A 20043-nucleotide genomic window follows, 5' to 3' on the forward strand; every position below is an offset into this window, starting at 1 on the left:
AGTTTATAAGGATGAAAAAAGACATCCATCCATCTAGTTCAGCCTGTTATCCTGTAAGTTGATCCAGAGGAAGGCAAAAAATAACCCTGTGAGGTAGAAGCAAATTTTCCTCACTTTAGGGGAAACAAAAAGTCCTTCCCGACTCCAATCAGACAATAAGAATAACTTCTGGATCAGCGACCCCTCTCTAGTAGCTTTAGCCTGTAATATTATTACACTCCAGAAATACATCCAGGCCCCTCCTGAACTCTTTTAGTGAATTCACCATCACCACTTGAAATGTACTTAGGGCCCAACAATTAAAAAATTGTATCAAGTAATAAATGTATAGCCAGAAGTGTTAGAGCAGAGCTTCTCAAATACTCCCATACAACGTCCATATTATTCTAAGTGGTGCCAAATAAATAGCTCCCCAGACTTGCCCAAAAAATACCACAGCTAAGCACCAATAATTGTGATCCTGGAGTCCCCGACAGACAGACGCATTATATATGTAAGATTTCTCAAAATCTATATTCGTTTTTAACTGATATGTTATCGATATTGAATATTTGCAACTGGTTTAGTACATTTTTTGTATTATAGGAACCAGCTTGATGTATAGTTTTTTTTTAACATTTAAAGGCCTCATGCACACGGCCGTTGTTTTGGTCCGCATCTGAGCCACCGTTTTGGCGGCTTGGATGCGGGCCCATTTACTTCAATGGGGCCACAAAAGATGCGGACAGCACTCCATGTGCTGAAAATAGATTGGTTCAGGAGCAGCAACACAAACGGCTTATGAAGAGCAGGAATGGTGAATACGCAGCAGCTGGGCAGGGGATCGCAGATCCAAAGCGGTCCAATGGCATGTAAAAAGAATGGAGGGCCACAGCAGCGTCTCGCCAGAAAACTTCTTTATTCAGGAACACTCCTCACAACAAGGCATATAAAAAGTAGTTTGCAGCAACGTTTCGGCTAGGAGTAGCCTTTGTCAAGCATGTTAACAAGTTAAAATCACAGCCTATAAGTAGCACATGACAGGCCACCCACACCGCTAAGCAGCCAATAAGATTCAAATTCATGTATAACACACCTGTGTATGAAATCAATGGGGACCGACATGCTGAAATAGATTAGCCAGCTGTAGCAAAACGTACCCATGTGAGGCCATCATATACAGAGCTCCTCCGTCCCTCCAGCGTCCCATGATCGGCAGTGCGCATGTCTGCATACGTCATCGCATGCGCCACCATGCGGCGGCGCGCGTATGACGTGCCCAAGTAAATCCGAATGCATAGTTCACGCCGGACAACTTACATCATCAGGTGGCGGCCGACTGACGTCACAAGGCCACTCCCACCTGGCGTTACGGATAGAAATATGCATGAGGACTCAAATGGGGCTGTACATGGAGGGCGATTGCACCACTGTAGCACATGAACAGTGTGCAAAAACGCTCGCCAAGGATAACAACAATAAGGCATAGAAAGCGCACTGCCATTAATACTAGCGCAAGGAAGGAACAGGGAGATATACAAAAACATATAGGCATCACATATAGGCCCTGCTGTACCTATGTGATGCCTATATGTTTTTGTATATCTCCCTGTTCCTTCCTTGCGCTAGTATTAATGGCAGTGCGCTTTCTATGCCTTATTGTTGTTATCCTTGGCGAGCGTTTTTGCACACTGTTCATGTGCTACAGTGGTGCGATCGCCCTCCATGTACAGCCTCATTTGAGTCCTCATGCATATTTCTATCCGTAACGCCAGGTGGGAGTGGCCTTGTGACGTCAGTCGGCCGCCACCTGATGATGTAAGTTGTCCGGCGTGAACTATGCATTCGGATTTACTTGGGCACGTCATACGCGCGCCGCCGCATGGTGGCGCATGCGATGACGTATGCAGACATGCGCACTGCCGATCATGGGACGCTGGAGGGACGGAGGAGCTCTGTATATGATGGCCTCACATGGGTACGTTTTGCTACAGCTGGCTAATCTATTTCAGCATGTCGGTCCCCATTGATTTCATACACAGGTGTGTTATACATGAATTTGAATCTTATTGGCTGCTTAGCGGTGTGGGTGGCCTGTCATGTGCTACTTATAGGCTGTGATTTTAACTTGTTAACATGCTTGACAAAGGCTACTCCTAGCCGAAACGTTGCTGCAAACTACTTTTTATATGCCTTGTTGTGAGGAGTGTTCCTGAATAAAGAAGCACTCCATGTGCTGTCCGCATCCGTTGCTCCATTTCGTGTCCCCGCAAAAAAAAAAATATATATAACATGTCCTATTCTTGTCCGCGCTTTGCGGACAAGAATAGACATTTATATTGAAGGATGTCCGCGCCGTTCCACGATTTGCAGACCGCAAAACACACCACGGTCGTGTGCATGAGGCCAAAGGCTGTAGACACCTATACTTTTTTTACTTCTGTTGTATGTACTTTATGAAGTAAAACATATCTGCAGTTGGTTTTTTATTGAGCATGTTGTAGTGTTTATCTTCTGCAGCTTGCATATATCACAATACATTGTAAGCTGCTCGATACTGTTCAGCATCTTTCTCCCCTCTCCTGAATGCTCCTCTAAGCTAAAGCCGATCATATCCAATTAAATCAGTTTTGAGCTTAGACTATTGTTAAAGGGATAACCGGGAGTTCAATACCGATGACCTATCCTCAGGACAGGTCATCAATATCCGATCAGAGGGGGTCCGACTCCTGGAACCCCTTGGATCACTTGTTAGAAGAGCCTGCGGCGCTCTGATGAGCGCTACCTAGGCCAGTGACATCATGTTCATTGGTTACATATCGAATGCCCAGAGGGAATAAGCCATAAAGACCACCGGACCGCTGAAGTGACAAGTGGAATTTGGCCAGCACTGCAGACCGGCTTATCAGGAGGAGAGACTGAGTATCATCCGCGTAGTGGTGAGATTTATCTGTCAAAGCTGATCCTATTTAAAGGGACAGTGTCACCTGGATTTCACTTACTGAGCTATTAACATCACCACATCAGTCTCCATGATTTACATGAAAATATACCAGTATTACAGCCCTTTGTCTTTTCATTTGTCTAGAAAATAGCTTTTAATCATATGTTAATTACCTCGATAAGGGGCTGCCCCTCCGGCCATTGGAGCCCAGCTGAGCCCATTATCTCGGAGCCCAGCGCCGCCCCACTGCTAATTTATTCACTGCTCATCGTCAACGTAATGTGTTTGTTGCTCCCAAAATCTTGCGGATACACGTGGATACACATGTCAGCGCCCACGCGGTGTCCTGCATCGGCCTCACAGAACGAAGTGTGCATGCGACAGCTTCGCTCGACCCGGAAATGCGTGAGATGTCGGGCGCAACAAACACATTACGTTGGCGATGAGCAGTGAACAAATTAGCAGTGGGTCGGTGCTGGGCTCCGAGATAATGGGCGCGGCTGGGCTCCAACGGCCGGAGGGACAGCCCCTTGGGCTCCTTATCAAGGTAATTAACATATGATTAAAAGCTATTTTCTAGACAACTAAAAAGACAAAGGGCTGTAATACTAGTATATTTTAATGTAAATCGTGGAGACTGATGTGGTGATGTTCAGTAAGTGAAATCCAGGTGACACTGTCCCTTTAAATAGACTTTATTTTAACAGCGATATCCGCACGCTCCAAGTCGTCATACCCTATTGCTTTTCTATGTCTCCCTGATCACTGGTTGTTTTGTGGCTTGTTCTGAGCTGTACGTGATCCGTGGATTTTAGCATTGGTCACATGGCCTATTTGCAGCTCATTCCCATTCAAATTGACCTGGGCTGTAATACCAAGCATAGCAACTAGACAATGGACAACACTGTGCTTGGTATGCTGCGAGGAGGCTCCAGCACTCACCGGAGTGCCACAGCCGCTTTCAAAAAGCTGATTGGCCGGGGACAGGAGTGGGACCTCCGCCAATCCGATATTGATGACCTATCCAGAAAATAGGCCATCAATATTGAACTCCCTTTAAGTGAGGAAAGAGAGGGGCTGCAGACTGAGTTGTTAGGCCCTTTGCAGACGAGCGTGAGCTGATTAGGTCCGGATGCATTCAGTGAAAAATGCATCATTTCGCAAGCAAGTTCATTTAGTTTTGTATGCGATCACGTTCAGTTGTTCCGTTTATATCGCACGGATGCAATGTGCATTGATGCGCGATAATAAACTGAATGTTTACAAACAACATCTCTTAGCAACCATCCGTGAAAAACGCATTGCATCCGCACTTGCTTGCGGATGCGATTTTCATGCAGCCCCATTCACTTCTATGGGGTCAGCGTTGCGTGAAAAACACAGAATATAGAACATGCTGCGACTTTCACGCAACGCACAAGTGATGCGTGAAAACCAACGCTCATGTGCACAGCCCCATTGAAATGAATGGATCCGGATTCAGTGTGGGCGCAATGGGTTCGCATTACGCATTGCACCTGCGTGGAATACTCGCTCGTGTGCAAGGGGCCTTAGGGAGTTGTCTGACAGATTTAGCACGGAACGGCATCAAGCAGCTTGCACCGTATTGTAACATATGCAAGCTGCAGAATAGCAACACTATGAAATTTTTGATTAGAACAAATTCCAAGTATGTGTTAATTTATAACTTATATAAACTGCAATAAAAAGCTTCTATAGCCTTTAAAGTCATATGTAAAAAAATGATGATCTGAGGATTTTCTGTTTTGGATAAAGTTTATTTTCATATATACCTATTACATTGTCATCAAGCTTAACATTTAGTGTAATCAAGAAATTATATTTTTCCTATTTAACAACATACAGAGCTTTTCGCATCATGGACGATAATTACAGCAACTGTTTAGATTTAGAAGAATTCACCAAAGGACTGCAAAACTATGGTCTCTCCCTACAGCCGGAAGAAGTACAGGACATTTTTGAGCAATTTGACAAAAATCAGGATGGGACCATCAACTTTGATGAATTCTTGAACTCTGTCAGGGTGAGAACAAATAGCTGGCAATACATGGGCTTATATATTGATGTTTTATACCTTTTTCTTTACATGGGAACTTTATGGAACAGCTATTTTCTAATGTGTTAAATTATTTAGTTAATTTCGGTTCATGAAGGCACTGGTTATAATTTTTTTGCTTATTTGTATGACATATAATTACAGTCCAGAGCAACTAGACAGAAATCATACTTAGGACTCAACTCACACACAAAAAACTAAAAAGTCACCTACCCCAAAAACTCATCAAAAATACAAAAACCCAAAACACTTTGCATTTGACTTATCTAGACCAGAATGTGCTATGCTGATCTTTATTTGCGCCAGTTTCTGCCATAAATTGTGATAAATGTTCTGAGACCGATAGTGCCGCCAGTTCACCAGCCTCACCACACCTCTTTTTGGAAACGGCAGTATAAAAACACAAGTTGTAACTAGATTTTTTTGTGACCTCGTTTTGTGCCTTTTTATCGCCAAAAGCAAAGCATAGGGGGATGATAAATCTCCCCCTCTGTATATAGACTTTAAAGACAAAAACATTCTGCCCACAGTGTTTTTGGCCTAAAAAATTTAATAAAAAGCACCATAAATCCCACTTAAATGGGTTTTCTAGGATTAGAAAAAAAAACTTTTCTTCAGAAACCATACCACTGTTGCTCATATGCTGTGTCTAGTATTACACTATATTCCTATTCAAGGGACTGAGGCTGAGCACCAAAATCTGACACAGCCCTTCGACAAGAGTGTTGCTGCACCTGGAAAAAAATAAAAACTAGTTTTTATAATGCTGGAAACTCCTGTACTGATTTTGGTTTTAAAATGCTTGCCTTTTGCAGAGAGGGGATAAGTTGATATCTTGGCAAATCCCTTTAAGCAGTCAGTACTCCTCAAAGCCTTGAAGGGTACCAGTCAGCAAGTAATTTTCTACATTTTGTTTGCTTTATATGCAGGGGGTTATGCAAAGCAAAAATAACCATAATTATCCAACAGATATGCACCTATCGTTTGATCATTAATAAACAAAATACTAAGAAATACTCATAGGTATAACACATAGGAGAGAAATGGACTATGGGGGTGATTTATCATGAGGGGAGTATTTAAAGCCGTTTTTAAAGGAGTTGACTTTGCCATAATTTGAGCCAAATGTATCAAATGTCACAGGGTAAATTTGGTGCATCTTCAAAGGGGTTATCCGACTTGAAACTTTTTAAAAAGACCCCTTCAGAGTAGTGGACCCGTGGTGGGGCTCATACTTAGGGTACTTTCACACTTGCGTTTTTCTTTTCCGGCATAGAGTTCCGTCACAGGGGCTCTATACCGGAAAATAACTGATCAGGCATATGGAGAGTAATCCGTTCAGTTTGCATCAGGATGTCTTCAGTTCAGTCGTTTTGACTGATCAGGCAAAAGAGAAAACCGTAGCATGCTACGGTTTTATCTCCGGCGAAAAAAACTGAAGACTTGCCTGAATGCCGGATCCAGCATTATTTTCCATAGGAATGTATTAGTGCCGGATCCGTCCTTCAAAATACCGGAATGCCGGATCCGTCCTTCCGGTCTGCGCATGCGCAGACCTTTAAAAATGAAAAAAAAAAAAAAAAACTGATCCGTTTTGCCTGATGACACCGGAAAAACGGATCCGGTATTGCAATGCATTTTTCTGACTGATCAGGCATTTTTCTGACTGATCAGGATCCTGATCAGTCAGAAAAATGCCTGATCAGTCAGAAAAAATGACATCCGTTTGCATACAGTTTGCCTGATCAGGCAGTCAGTTCAGGCAACGGAACTGCCTGCCGGAATCAAACAACGCAAGTGTGAAAGTACCCTTACCTGGTCCCCACAACTGGGTTCTGGCTTAATCGCTCCCTGGCCACCTCCGCAGGTCCTGGGTCTCTGGCTATCAACATCCTGTTGACTGGGTGTTGGGGGGGGGGGAGGGACTGTTGCAGCAGCGATCGTACATCACTCATGTCATGTGTCAGGTGACAGGTCACTGCTGCAGGCGAACACTTCTGTCTTGAAATGTTACGCCACTTTCTAAGTCACCTGTAAGAAGAGGAAGATTGGGACTTTCTTTTAAAATTCTCAGTTAAAAAATATGGCTTAAATCAGCTTGACAGGTGGAGTGGAGTAAAAATGCAAAGAGAAGCATTTATCAAGCCCTGCACCCTGAAATTCTGGCTTTAAAATGTCTTAAAATAGGGCTTTGAGATTGTCTGGGCTTGCATGCTCAAAAATGTAGTCAGAAAAGTGTATAAATGAGGTATTCACACTAGTAATGCTACATTCCTCCCTACCAACAATCATACAGTCTCACCGGTAGCCATAAAGGTCCGATATATCCGTTTTAAATAGGATTTGCTGCTGTGAACTTTGTAAAGATCTGACTATTATATATCAAGATACACTCACCTAAAGAATTATTAGGAACACCATACTAATACGGTGTTGGACCCCCTTTTGCCTTCAGAACTGCCTTAATTCTACGTGGCATTGATTCAACAAGGTGCTAATAGCATTCTTTAGAAATGTTGGCCCATATTGATAGGATAGCATATTGCAGTTGATGGAGATTTGAGGGATGCACATCCAGGGCACGAAGCTCCCGTTCCACCACATCCCAAAGATGCTCTATTGGGTTGAGATCTGGTGACTGTGGGGACCATTTTAGTACAGTGAACTCATTGTCATGTTCAAGAAACCATTTTTCCAGTCTTCAACAGTCCAATTTTGGTGAGCTTGCGCAAATTGTAGCCTCTTTTTCCTATTTGTAGTGGAGATGAGTGGTACCCGGTGGGGTCTTCTGCTGTTGTAGCCCATCCGCCTCAAGGTTGTGCGTGTTGTGGCTTCACAAATGCTTTGCTGCCTACCTCGGTTGTAACGAGTGGTTATTTCAGTCAACGTTGCTCTTCTATCAGCCTGAATCAGTCGGCCCATTCTCCTCTGACCTCTAGCATCAACAAGGCGTTTTCGCCCACAGGACTGCCGCATACTGGATGTTTTTCCCTTTTCACACCATTCTTTGTAAACCCTAGAAATGGTTGTGCGCGAAAATCCCAGTAACTGAGCATATTGTGAAATACTCAGACCGGCCCGTCTGGCACCAACAACCATGCCACGCTCAAAATTGCTTAAATCACCTTTCTTTCCCATTCTGACATTCAGTTTGGAGTTCAGGAGATTGTCTTGACCAGGACCACAACCCTACATGCATTGAAGCAACTGCCATGTGATTGGTTGACTAGATAATCACATTAATGAGAAATAGAACAGGTGTTCCTAATAATTATTTAGGTGAGTGTATATAGAGTATCCACACCCTGCTCAATGATAACATGAAAGATAAGTAATACACACCTTGAGGACAAAGGGAAATGCAAGTAATCCATTTAGAACATGGTTTTGTTATAGAAATACACCCAAAGACTTACCTCATGCATGTACACACTCATTTTGCAGATCGGTTATATACTGAGACATTCACAATCACATACATTTACAGACATACAAACATTTAAAGGATAGCTGTCATTTCAGCATAAGCTGTAATATGTGTGCCTGGAGAATTAGCACTATATCTGGCCATTTGTTTCACTGCTTTCTCCCTTCGCAGGCTCCATCTTTATTGGTCAGTTTGCACTGAGCTAGTGGGGGGAGACTAGCTGCTATAATGTCTCCCATACACTGCACACATATAGGCGAGCGCGCTCCCCTATCTCTATTAAAGGAGTTGTCCGAGTTATTTTTTTTATTCTTTCTATGTTTCTAACTGGGCAAATGTAACAGCTTTCCAATTAACTCACTTTATCTCCAGTGGCTGGTTTCTCAGATTACACTGAGGGTCACATGACCTGTGATGTCAGATTCTCTCCCTGCTCTGATAATATTCGGTGCACAAGCTTGAGAGATCTGTGCACCAGATGTCACTGTGTTGGCCACGCCCCCCTGCACTGCCGGCTGCTGCTTATTGCTCTCTCCCAGGATTCTTAACACCTTCAGCTGCACAGACTCAGGGCTGAAGTGTTTACTGTGTAACTGCAGGCAGTGAGGAGACAAATGCTGGGCACAGGAGCTGGAAGAGAAGTTCTGCAGAGCATTGCAGGTCGAGGGAAGATCCTGTGTGTATTAGTGTCATAGTACAGCTAGGACTTGTAGTTCTATACATACAACATGCTGCTGAGTCTCCCAGCAGGCAGACATGTCACTGAGGGCAGCACTTGTATTCACTCCCTTGACAGCGTCATTATACAGCTGGGACTTGTAGTTCTACACATACAACATGCTGCAGAGTCTCCCAGCAGGCAGACATGTCACTCAGGGCAGCGCTTGTATTCACTCCCTTGGCAGCGTCATTATACAGCTCGGACTTGTAGTTCTACACATACAACATGCTGCTGAGTCTCCCAGCAGGCAGACATGTCACTGAGGGCAGCACTTGTATTCACTCCCTTGGCAGCGTCATTACACAGCTGGGACTTGTAGTCCTACACATACAACATGCTGCAGAGTCTCCCAGCAGGCAGACATGTCACTCAGGGCAGGGCTTGTATTCACTCCCTTGGCAGCGTCATTATACAGCTCGGACTTGTAGTTCTACACATACAACATGCTGCTGAGTCTCCCAGCAGGCAGACATGTCACTGAGGGCAGCACTTGTATTCACTCCCTTGGCAGCGTCATTATACAGCTGGGACTTGTAGTTCTACACATACAACATGCTGCAGAGTCTCCCAGCAGGCAGACATGTCACTCAGGGCAGCGCTTGTATTCACTCCCTTAGCAGAGCAGGGGGAGGGGCAGAGATTGGTTATATTGCAACTAAACAAAGGGCCAGAAGAGAACCAGGGAAATGAGGAAATATATATTTTCTTAGTTATATATCGCTGACCATCAGATTTACAGTGCTATATCTTTTTTTTCCCATAACTCTGAGAACCCCTTTAAGCACACGGTCGGAGGCAGCAGAAGCATGGAAGACATTATACAGTATAACTGAGCAGTGTAGCTGTTAATCCAGCACTGGGTAGAAAATGTACTGACGCTAGAAGCAATATATACAGTAGGTTTGTTCATGTGCCTCTGTTTCACTCCAGCAACTCACCTGTCAAAAAACATTGTGCTCCATCAACCATGTATTATCTGTGTGGCAGGGCTCATTATCCTTATTAGAGAGGCCACTGCTATTAGGGAATATTATCGCCATGAAGGGATGTACTTGGTCTACAATTCTTTTACGTAGGGAGAATGTGTCAAAGTAACATCCACACAAATGCCAGGACAGCACAACATAATCCAAAGAATCACACAGCCTCAGCCAACTTGTCTTTTTCCCATACTACACTACGTGCAGAATTATTAGGCAAATTAGTATTTTGACCACATCATCCTCTTTATGCATGTTGTCTTACTCCAAGCTGTATAGGCTCGAAAGCCTACTACCAATTAAGCATATTAGGTGATGTGCATCTCTGTAATGAGAAGGGGTGTGGTCTAATGACATCAACACCCTATATCAGGTGTGCATAATTATTAGGCAACTTCCTTTCCTTTGGCAAAATGGGTCAAAAGAAGGACTTGACAGGCTCAGAAAAGTCAAAAATAGTGAGATATCTTGCAGAGGGATGCAGCACTCTTAAAATTGCAAAGCTTCTGAAGCGTGATCATCGAACAATCAAGCGTTTCATTCAAGATAGTCAACAGGGTCGCAAGAAGCGTGTGGAAAAACCAAGGCGCAAAATAACTGCCCATGAACTGAGAAAAGTCAAGCGTGCAGCTGCCAAGATGCCACTTGCCACCAGTTTGGCCATATTTCAGAACTGCAACATCACTGGAGTGCCCAAAAGCACAAGGTGTGCAATACTCAGAGACATGGCCAAGGTAAGAAAGGCTGAAAGACGACCACCACTGAACAAGACACACAAGCTGAAACGTCAAGACTGGGCCAAGAAATATCTCAAGACTGATTTTTCTAAGGTTTTATGGACTGATGAAATGAGAGTGAGTCTTGATGGGCCAGATGGCTGGGCCCGTGGCTGGATTGGTAAAGGACAGAGAGCTCCAGTCCGACTCAGACGCCAGCAAGGTGGAGGTGGAGTACTGGTTTGGGCTGGTATCATCAAAGATGAGCTTGTGGGGCCTTTTCGGGTTGAGGATGGAGTCAAGCTCAACTCCCAGTCCTACTGCCAGTTTCTGGAAGACACCTTCTTCAAGCAGTGGTACAGGAAGAAGTCTGCAAGGTAAGAAAAACATGATTTTCATGCAGGACAATGCTCCATCACACGCGTCCAAGTACTCCACAACGTGGCTGGCAAGAAAGGGTATAAAAGAAGAAAATCTAATGACATGGCCTTCTTGTTCACCTGATCTGAACCCCATTGAGAACCTGTGGTCCATCATCAAATGTGAGATTTACAAGGAGGGAAAACAGTACACCTCTCTGAACAGTGTCTGGGAGGCTGTGGTTGCTGCTGCACGCAATGTTGATGGTGAACAGATCAAAACACTGACAGAATCCATGGATGGCAGGCTTTTGAGTGTCCTTGCAAAGAAAGGTGGCTATATTGGTCACTGATTTGTTTTTGTTTTGTTTTTGAATGTCAGAAATGTATATTTGTGAATGTTGAGATGTTATATTGGTTTCACTGGTAAAAATAAATAATTGAAATGGGTATATATTTGTTTTTTGTTAAGTTACCTAATAATTATGCACAGTAATAGTCACCTGCACACACAGATATCCCCCTAAAATAGCTAAAACTAAAAACAAACTAAAAACTACTTCCAAAAATATTCAGCTTTGATATTAATGAGTTTTTTGGGTTCATTGAGAACATGGTTGTTGTTCAATAATAAAATTAATCCTCAAAAATACAACTTGCCTAATAATTCTGCACTCCCTGTATATCCTGGCACCATGTCTTCCCCAGGTGGGGTACACATATGCACCCAGTCATACACATTACGGTAAATGTAATCAGACCAGGCCGCCTTCTTCCATTATCCCACAGTCCTTATATTCATATGCCCATTGTAGGTGCTTTTGTTGAATGACAGGTTTCAGCATGGGCTCTCCATTACCATGACCAACTAATCAATTGTAGCATTCACTGTCTACTGAATGTCATTTGGATATGATACCTAAATAATATCACTTTATGACTAAAAATGTAAAAACAATGCACCTAAATTCTCTCTCGACAGCCTCCAATGTCCAATGCTCGCAGACAGGTCATACTAGAGGCTTTTCATAAAATGGATAAGACAGGTAATGGAGTAATTACTGTTGAAGACCTGAAAGGCGTCTATAATCCAAAATGTCACCAGAAGTATCAGAATGGAGAGTGGAATGAGAGACAAGTGTTCCAACATTTCTTGGAGAACTTTGATTCACCCAATAACAAGGATGGACAGGTATGTCTCATGGCATAAAACACTTGAAGAATCTGAATAGATATGATATAGGGTATAGGCCTGGTATAGGGTGCACATGTTTCTTTGTGTTTTACCTTCTCATTTTCTTTTATCCACAGGTGACAGAAGAAGAATTCCTGAATTACTACAGTGGTGTCAGTGCCTCCATAGACAGTGACGCATACTTTGTGGTGATGATGAAGAACAACTGGAAAATTTAACATTATATTTGTTTCCTACTTTTCCATTAAAATAAGTGACCTGACCTCATACTTACACACCATATAACCTTAACAAAATCATTCCTAGCAAAAGTGATTAAGGCTAGTTTTACACTAGCCTTAGCTCCGGCGGTAGCACGGCAAACATGCCGAGAGGCGGCCGGAATAAAACTACGACATGTCGTAGTTTTATTCTGGCCGCCTCTCGGGCGGACATGTCGTCGTTTTATTCCAGCTGCCTCTCGAAATGTTTGCCGTGCTGCCGCCGGACCTCCGGCCCGTCCCCATTATAGTCAATAACGTCAGCACGGATCCGGCAGGCTGGTCACCCGCCGGAACAGCCTGCCGCTAGTGTGAAACTAGCCTAAATTATCCCATTATTTAGAGGCAATGTACAGAGAACCCTATTTCCTAATTTATATTAAAGGCAATTTTGTGGATGTTCTTGTCATGTATAACATATTCTACGTGTAACATACAGTATGCGTGCTTAGCATTACTTTGTGCTGCATCATGAGTGAGTTTCCATGATGGTGTGTGATGTATATCACCAAGATATGTTATCACTTGCATCTTATTGACGGCTTACCCCACAAAATTTAGAACCAAGTGCGTGCAGTTTCTTCTTAGAAATTACCAGCAAAGCAATGCTTCTGACCACCCAATGTGCAGGCCACTACTTTGTCCTCTGTTTCTTGTGAGTGGCGGGCCAGGTTCTTAAAGGGTAGACCCCCCCACCAAGCATGTTATGGCATTTCCTAGGGAAAGATTAAAAAGATGTCTCACTGGTTAGTACTGGTGCCTTGCGGCGCTGGGGTCCTCTTAGGTTAAAGTCTGACCAAGGACAACATCTGCATGGAGTTTCTATGTTCTCCCCGTGTTTGTGTGGGTTTCCTCTGGGTGCTCTGGTTTCCTCCCACACTTCAAAGCTATACTGCTGGGGAACTTAGATTGTGAGCTCCATATAGGAAAGTGTGATAATGATGATGTCTGTAAAAATATTCGAAATATGTCAGAGCTGTATAGGTCAGTAAAATAAATATATGGGAATACCCCTTTAATGCTCTTTTTGTGTTCCTGGATAAGGTTTTGACCCTGGACCATAATTTTATTTGGCTAAATGCTACTTCATCTCCTGCATGGAGGAAATTTATTATAAAAATATGGCTCCCCAATTCTAAAGATAATAAACTGCCGAATGAGTTTTTACTTGGGTGTGACATGTTGTCACTGTGCAGTCTATGAAGATCAACTTGTTGTTAGCTGTAAATTTGGTTTGTGGCCATCAGGAGAAGTCAGATGACAGGATATGAAAACCTGCTTTATATCCAAATGCTTACATATAAGATAGAGGTTAAAAATTCAAAACGAGCCTTTTAATGATCAAACCTTCATTGATATATTTCCATATATGTTATATACATATGTAGCATAAAATATCTGTCACGGTAGGTGAGGAAAGGGAAGCAAACCAAATACAAAAAAAGCAACAAAACACCAGGCTAGACCCCAAAGCTAGGGAACAGGGAAAGGTAACCACCTGACAATCCCTGAGCCTTTCCCTGACTGCTGACAACATGAGCAAATCCTTAGGGTGGAAGTGCTCATGCGCTGGAACCTAAGCCTAGCTGAAACAGAAGCAAACCCTCAGCTAGGGAGCTGGAGATAAGTCAACCGGTTCCTAGCGCAAGGTGCAGGAACGAGTGTCTTCCTGTGGCCTAGCCAGAACACACAACTAAAGGAAAGGAGTAGGACTTAGCTTAAGACGGACGGTGAGCAGGAGATCCACCAAACACCAGCTGAGAACTCCAGAAGCAAATATAAACCGCAAGGGCTATAGTGAGATGCATAAGTTCATCCTCAGGCACTGGTTCAAGTGTCACTGTGTCCCGAGGGACAGGAGGAACAATTTCCCCACATGATAGTGCATCCTGGTTGAGGGGAACCTTGCACTTCTCCCTCAGGCGTCTATAAATCCGTATGGCTAGGGACATGGCCGCCTCTAAAGATCAGGGTTTTCATTAAATACAAGGGCATCTTTTAGTCTCTCAAACAGCCCCTGACAGAACTGACTACGGAGAGCTGGGTCATTCCACTCCGAGTCAGTCGCCCATCTTCTAAATTCAGCACAATATGACTCAGCAGAACGTTCTCCCGGACTCAAACTACGCAGCTTATATTCAGTCAGAGAGACCCGGTCTGGATCATCATAAATCAGGCCCAGGGCTCGGACAAATTCATCCACTGATCAGAGGGACTGAGAACTGATCGGCAGAGAAAAGGCCCGACTGAGCATCACCTTTTAGCAGAGAAATGATAATCCCCACTCTTTTGATTTTCGTCTCCAGATGAAATCGGACGTAGACGAAAGTACAATCTACAATATTCCCTGAACCGAACAAAGTTATCACTTCCCCCAGAAAACCTATCTGGGAGAGCGACCTTAGGTTCAAGGCTGGCCTGGGTCCCACCAGCGGAGCCAGACGCCAGGAATCTGACACAGTACAACAGAATTACGGAGGTCAGCTTCCTCCCAAGATAATTCCTGCATGCGATCCACCAGTGCATTAACAGTTTCCATTTTGCACAGAGCAAGGGAAAAAAAATGACGGTATGGGCAGTTTATAATGTCACGGTAGGTGAGGGAAGGGAAGCAAACCAAATACAACAAAACACCAGGCTAGGCCCCAAAGCTAGGGAAAGGTCACCACCTGCCAATCCCTGAGCATTTCCCTGACTGCGGACAACATGAGCAAATCCTTAGGGTGGAAGTGCTCATGCGCTGGAACCTAAGCCTAGCTGAAACTGAAGCAAACCCTCATCTAGGGAACTGGAGATAAGACAACCGGTTCCTAGCGCAAGGTGCAGGAACCAGCGTCTTCCTGAGTCCTAGCTAGAACACACAACTAAAGGAAAGGAGTAGGACTTGGCTTAAGACGGACGGGGAGCAGGAGATCCACCAAACACCAGCTGAGAACTCCAGAAGCAAATATAAACCGCAAGAGCTATAGTGAAAGGTGGGTATAAATAGCACCACTAAATAGCTAATAAGCAGATCCTGCCCAAAACCACAACAAAGAGAAACAGAACAATCTGTCAGATAGACTCACGTGTAGCAAGTCTGTCAGATCTTCTCAGGCCTCTCACAGGGCAGGGTGTGACAATATCACAAATAAACTTGTATTCAGCATTATAAACATTTTCATTATTGTCATTCTTTATGTGCATGAAAGATAGGACCCAGTTTTACTCCCCTATCCTAGCCTAAATTAGTAACTTTTTACCAGGACTGACATTGTATATACACTGATTTCTTTATTAACTTCATTCAAGGAGTCAAAAGAAGTTTCCTTTAGCATTAGAGCAATAGTCTTAAACGTGACCCTGAAGTAGATAGGCCAGTGATGGCTAACCTTCGGCACTCCAACTGTGGTGAAACTACGACTCCCAGCATGCTCCATTCATTTCTATGGAGTTCTGAGGACAGTCAAGCAAGTTTACATCTTGGGATTCGTAGTTTTACCACAGCTGAAGTGCCAGAGGTTAGCCATCACAGTTATAGTCCCTTGACTCACAAAGAGTCATCTTTCAGCACTTAGGATTGGAAAAACCCTCTGTGGAGGAAACCTCTAGGGATCCATGGCTGAAGGACTACCCTTCCCTTGTGAGGTAGAGGTCATGTCTATTGATGAGAACAGAGCATGAGCCTGGAATCTGTCTCCTGATACAGCAGATAACTCACTTGTTCTACCAGGGGTGTCGCTAGGTTAAAACATTCGGGGCCTGGGCCCCGGATGTTTTGTCCCATGCCCCGAATGTCCTGCCTGCCTGCTAGATGCAACTGTATTGCCGTACACAGAACGGCAAATACAATTGAATCTTATACTGGGAACAGGCGAAGGACCTTTGGTGACATCACAGGCCATGTGATCAGCAAAACAGGCTGTGATAGGATGACCTGGATGATGTCACCATCCAGGTCATCCTATCACAGCCTGTTTTGCTGATCACATGGCCTGTGATGTCACCAAAGGTCTTTCGCCTCTTCCCAGTTCAGGATTGGACCGGAGTCAAGAGGAGAAGGAGCCTAATAGTGATGTCTGTACAGGCGAGGTAAGTGAAGGGAGAGGTAGAGAAATGCTGGGAGTTGTAGTTATTTAACTGGGATGTATTTTAGGGCTGAAGGGAGGGATGTTATTGACATGGAACTGTGTGCTTGAGGTGGCTGGGGGAGGGAGGGATGTTATTTACATGGGACTGTATGTTGAAAGTGGATGGTGGGGGGGAATGATGTTTATGTACATGGGACTTAATGTTTAGGGTCCGTTCACACTTGCGTTTGGTGATCCGCTTGTGAGATCCGTTTCAGGTCTCTCACAAGCAGCCCCAAATGCATCAGTTTAACCCCAATGCATTCTGAATGGATGCGGATCCATTCAGAATGCATTCGTTCGGCTCCGTGCGGTCCCCCGTTCCATTTTGGAGGCGGACCTCAAAATGCTGCAAGCAGCGGTTTTTGTGTCCGCATGGCCTTGCGGAGCCAAACGCATCCGTCCTGACAATGTAAGTCAATGGGGACGGATCCCTTTGCATTGACACAAAATGGTGCAATTGTAAACGGATCCGTCCCCCATTGACTTTCAATGTAAGTCAGGACGGATCCGTATTGGGACTTAGAAATTAAAATCTAATACAAACAAATTGGTCCTGAACGGATGCATTCGTTTGTATTATATCGGTGCGGATCCGTCCTGTACAAGTACATGAACGCAAGTGTGAAAGTAGCCTTAGGGGGTGATGTTTACATGGGATTGTGCGTTGGAGGCGGCTGGGGAAGAGGTGATGTTATTTACATGGGACTGTATGGTGGAGGGAGGATTATAACTGCAGGGGGCACTGCAGCTCCAGGGGACATTATAGGCGTTCTTATTACTACTGGGGGCTCTATAGGAGGGTCTTGTAGATCTGCCTTATTTCTACTAAGCGCACTATGGTGGCCTTATTACTACTGTGGGGTCTGTAGGGAGCTTTATTACCACTGGGGGAACAATAGGGGGCCTTATTTCTACTAGGGACTCTGTGAGGGTATTATTAATATGGGAGGGCATTGTTGAGGAGCATTATCACGGTTGGGGCAGTGTTACTAATAAGGGCATTCTAGAAGGGAATTACTATTGGTGGGACTATGAGGAGCACTATTACTATGGGGGGCAGTAATGTTTCTTTAGGATAGTATTTGGGGGTATGAGGGGGGGGGGGGGGGGGGGGTTGAGGTTTTGGCATAGAAAGCAGCAGGATAACACTGTGGGGACTCCAGTTGGGGGATAATGATAGAATGTGAGGAAGCTAAGATGTCTGTGTGTCACACTCTGCAGAGACGAGGCGGCTGAGAGAAGTTGTCCAGACCGAGAAGATGATGACAGAGAGGAGACGTCACCTGGAGGCCCTGGATGTGACAGGTAAGTGCCGCTGTATAGCAAGTACAGCATAGTGCGGGGGGGGGGGGGCATATTTATTGGGGCTTGTGCCCCGGATCTTTTGAGACCCTAGCAACGCCCCTGTGTTCTACATACAACTGTAGAAAGTCCAGTAAAGACCATGTCCATTCGTGAAAACACAGACCAAGCCGGGAATCTGTCTCTTGATGCAGCCAATAACTCACATGTTCCATATCTTGAGAATTGAGAATGAAACCAGGTTCTCCTTCTTCTTGTTTCAGCCATCACCTCCAGAGCCCGAGCCTGGAATACATACCGGACCTCTGTCCCTGATTTTAATCAATTCAGTGCTGTAAAAAAAAAATTTATGCTGTTGGTGCAAGTGCACTGGTCGCCGGCCTGCAGGCTCAGGGTATGAGCAGCTCCACACCCTCTCCCCTCTGCTATGAGTGATGGCTACAGTGGTCTCCTGGTTGGATGGTACAGCCGTCACCCACAGCAGAGGGGATAGGCTGTGGAAGTCTGCTCATACACTGAGCCGGAAGCAGGGCAGCCTGCGGAGCCATCACCAGTGCACATCACCAGATATCAAGGCTCAATACTGGTATAGAGTGACATTGCACCCTAAAGACTCCGTCAGATCATTGTGACGTTTTAAAGTGTAATCCTCCAAACAGTATACTTCATGATGTTTCAACTGAAAGTGAAGTTAAAATTACAAGAGGGAAAATACAACACTGGATTGGTGCATCTGTTGCCATCAGACAGGAAGTGGCTTTGTGACTCCAGCTGCAGCTGAGCAGTAGCCTCAAATCAGAGCTCGGCATTAATAGGGGACAGCTGCAAAACAGTAAAAAAATTATAGCAGGTAAGGGTTACTTAAAATTAGTTAATGACATATCAAGTCAACATAAAATAACTACTCTCAAAATAAAAAAGGGCAGAAAATCTTTATAAGTGCAACTCACCTTTAAATTCTCTTTCTTTTTTTTACAATGCTTTATCCAGGTTGTGTGGGAGAATCTGACTGGAAGGATGTGGTCAGGATGCTGGAGGTTTTCTTGGCTTCACAGAACATCCAATTTTTGCACAGTTAAGGGCTTAAACTAACCTGTACTTGATATGAGTCTTGAGGAAGTGAGGGACAGCGCCCTATAATAACAGTGAAAAGCTTCTTGTCACCTAAATGCTTTTAAAATACTTTCAGATGGAGCGTCTGTCTATCTACTATCTACCAACTATCAATCTATCTCTATCTATCCATCTAATACCCGTCTAGTTATTTACAAGTCCTATTATATAGATTTCCAGGTAGACTTTCTGTGGACTATTCTGCCACCTAGAGGTGGTAGCAAATAAAGCAACCTATTCCGCAAATAATAAAATGAAGTACCATCTTGCAGTCAATTGTTTCAGTAAATGCATTTACCCTGATGAAATATCCTTTTCTCCAAATAACCGTCTCATGTTCACACAATGTCCGGACTGTAAAAGAACAATTTCAATTGTGGTACAAGCCAGTGACACACTTTTGAAGCTTCCCTTCAATGAGTGAGAGGCGAGCAGTAAACAGAGGCAATAGATTTGCTTTCCTAGACTGGCCATAAATGTATTGCTACTTGACACAGATACAATTAATATTTAGTTTTTTTCACAAGTTAGAAGACACATCTGATAGGAACGTGCTGCAGAATTCCATACAATCATGGATAGTGGATGGAAATAAAGAAATCGGCTTAAAGGTTTCTGTAGAATTTTTATATATAGAATTATATACAGTGAACCCTCAAGATACAAATTTTTTAACATAAAATGGTCTTTTCTGACCCATCGTAATTTGAAACCAGACTCAATGTACAATGCCTCAGACTCAACTAATGAAGGCCACTTCATCTTCACTTTATCTCTTAGTTATCTGCTTAAATCTTCATTTTCTCTTATCTTGGATGACATTTTGGGGCTTTGGAACTGATTCCTTAAGTTAGGCTA

At 43.9% G+C, this 20043-nt stretch overlaps 1 protein-coding gene across 2 annotated transcripts in view; it reads left to right on the top strand.

The window, feature by feature from the left end:
- LOC122943561 (calcyphosin-like protein) overlaps nt 1–13693 on the top strand; it is a 59615-nt gene extending 45922 nt beyond the window's left edge. Inside the window, exons 4-6 of one of the 2 annotated variants that reach the window (XM_044301400.1) lie at nt 4790–4967; nt 12186–12395; nt 12515–13693. In XM_044301400.1, coding sequence (XP_044157335.1) covers nt 4790–4967; nt 12186–12395; nt 12515–12616 — 490 coding nt within the window. In that variant the 3' untranslated portion in view covers nt 12617–13693. The remainder of the gene's footprint in view (nt 1–4789; nt 4968–12185; nt 12396–12514) is intronic. The other variant, XM_044301399.1, reaches the window with a different exon arrangement.
- Nucleotides 13694–20043: the final 6350 nt, after the last annotated feature.

The sequence above is a fragment of the Bufo gargarizans genome, chromosome 7 (assembly GCF_014858855.1).
Source record: "Bufo gargarizans isolate SCDJY-AF-19 chromosome 7, ASM1485885v1, whole genome shotgun sequence".
Taxonomy (NCBI): Eukaryota; Metazoa; Chordata; class Amphibia; order Anura; family Bufonidae; genus Bufo; species Bufo gargarizans.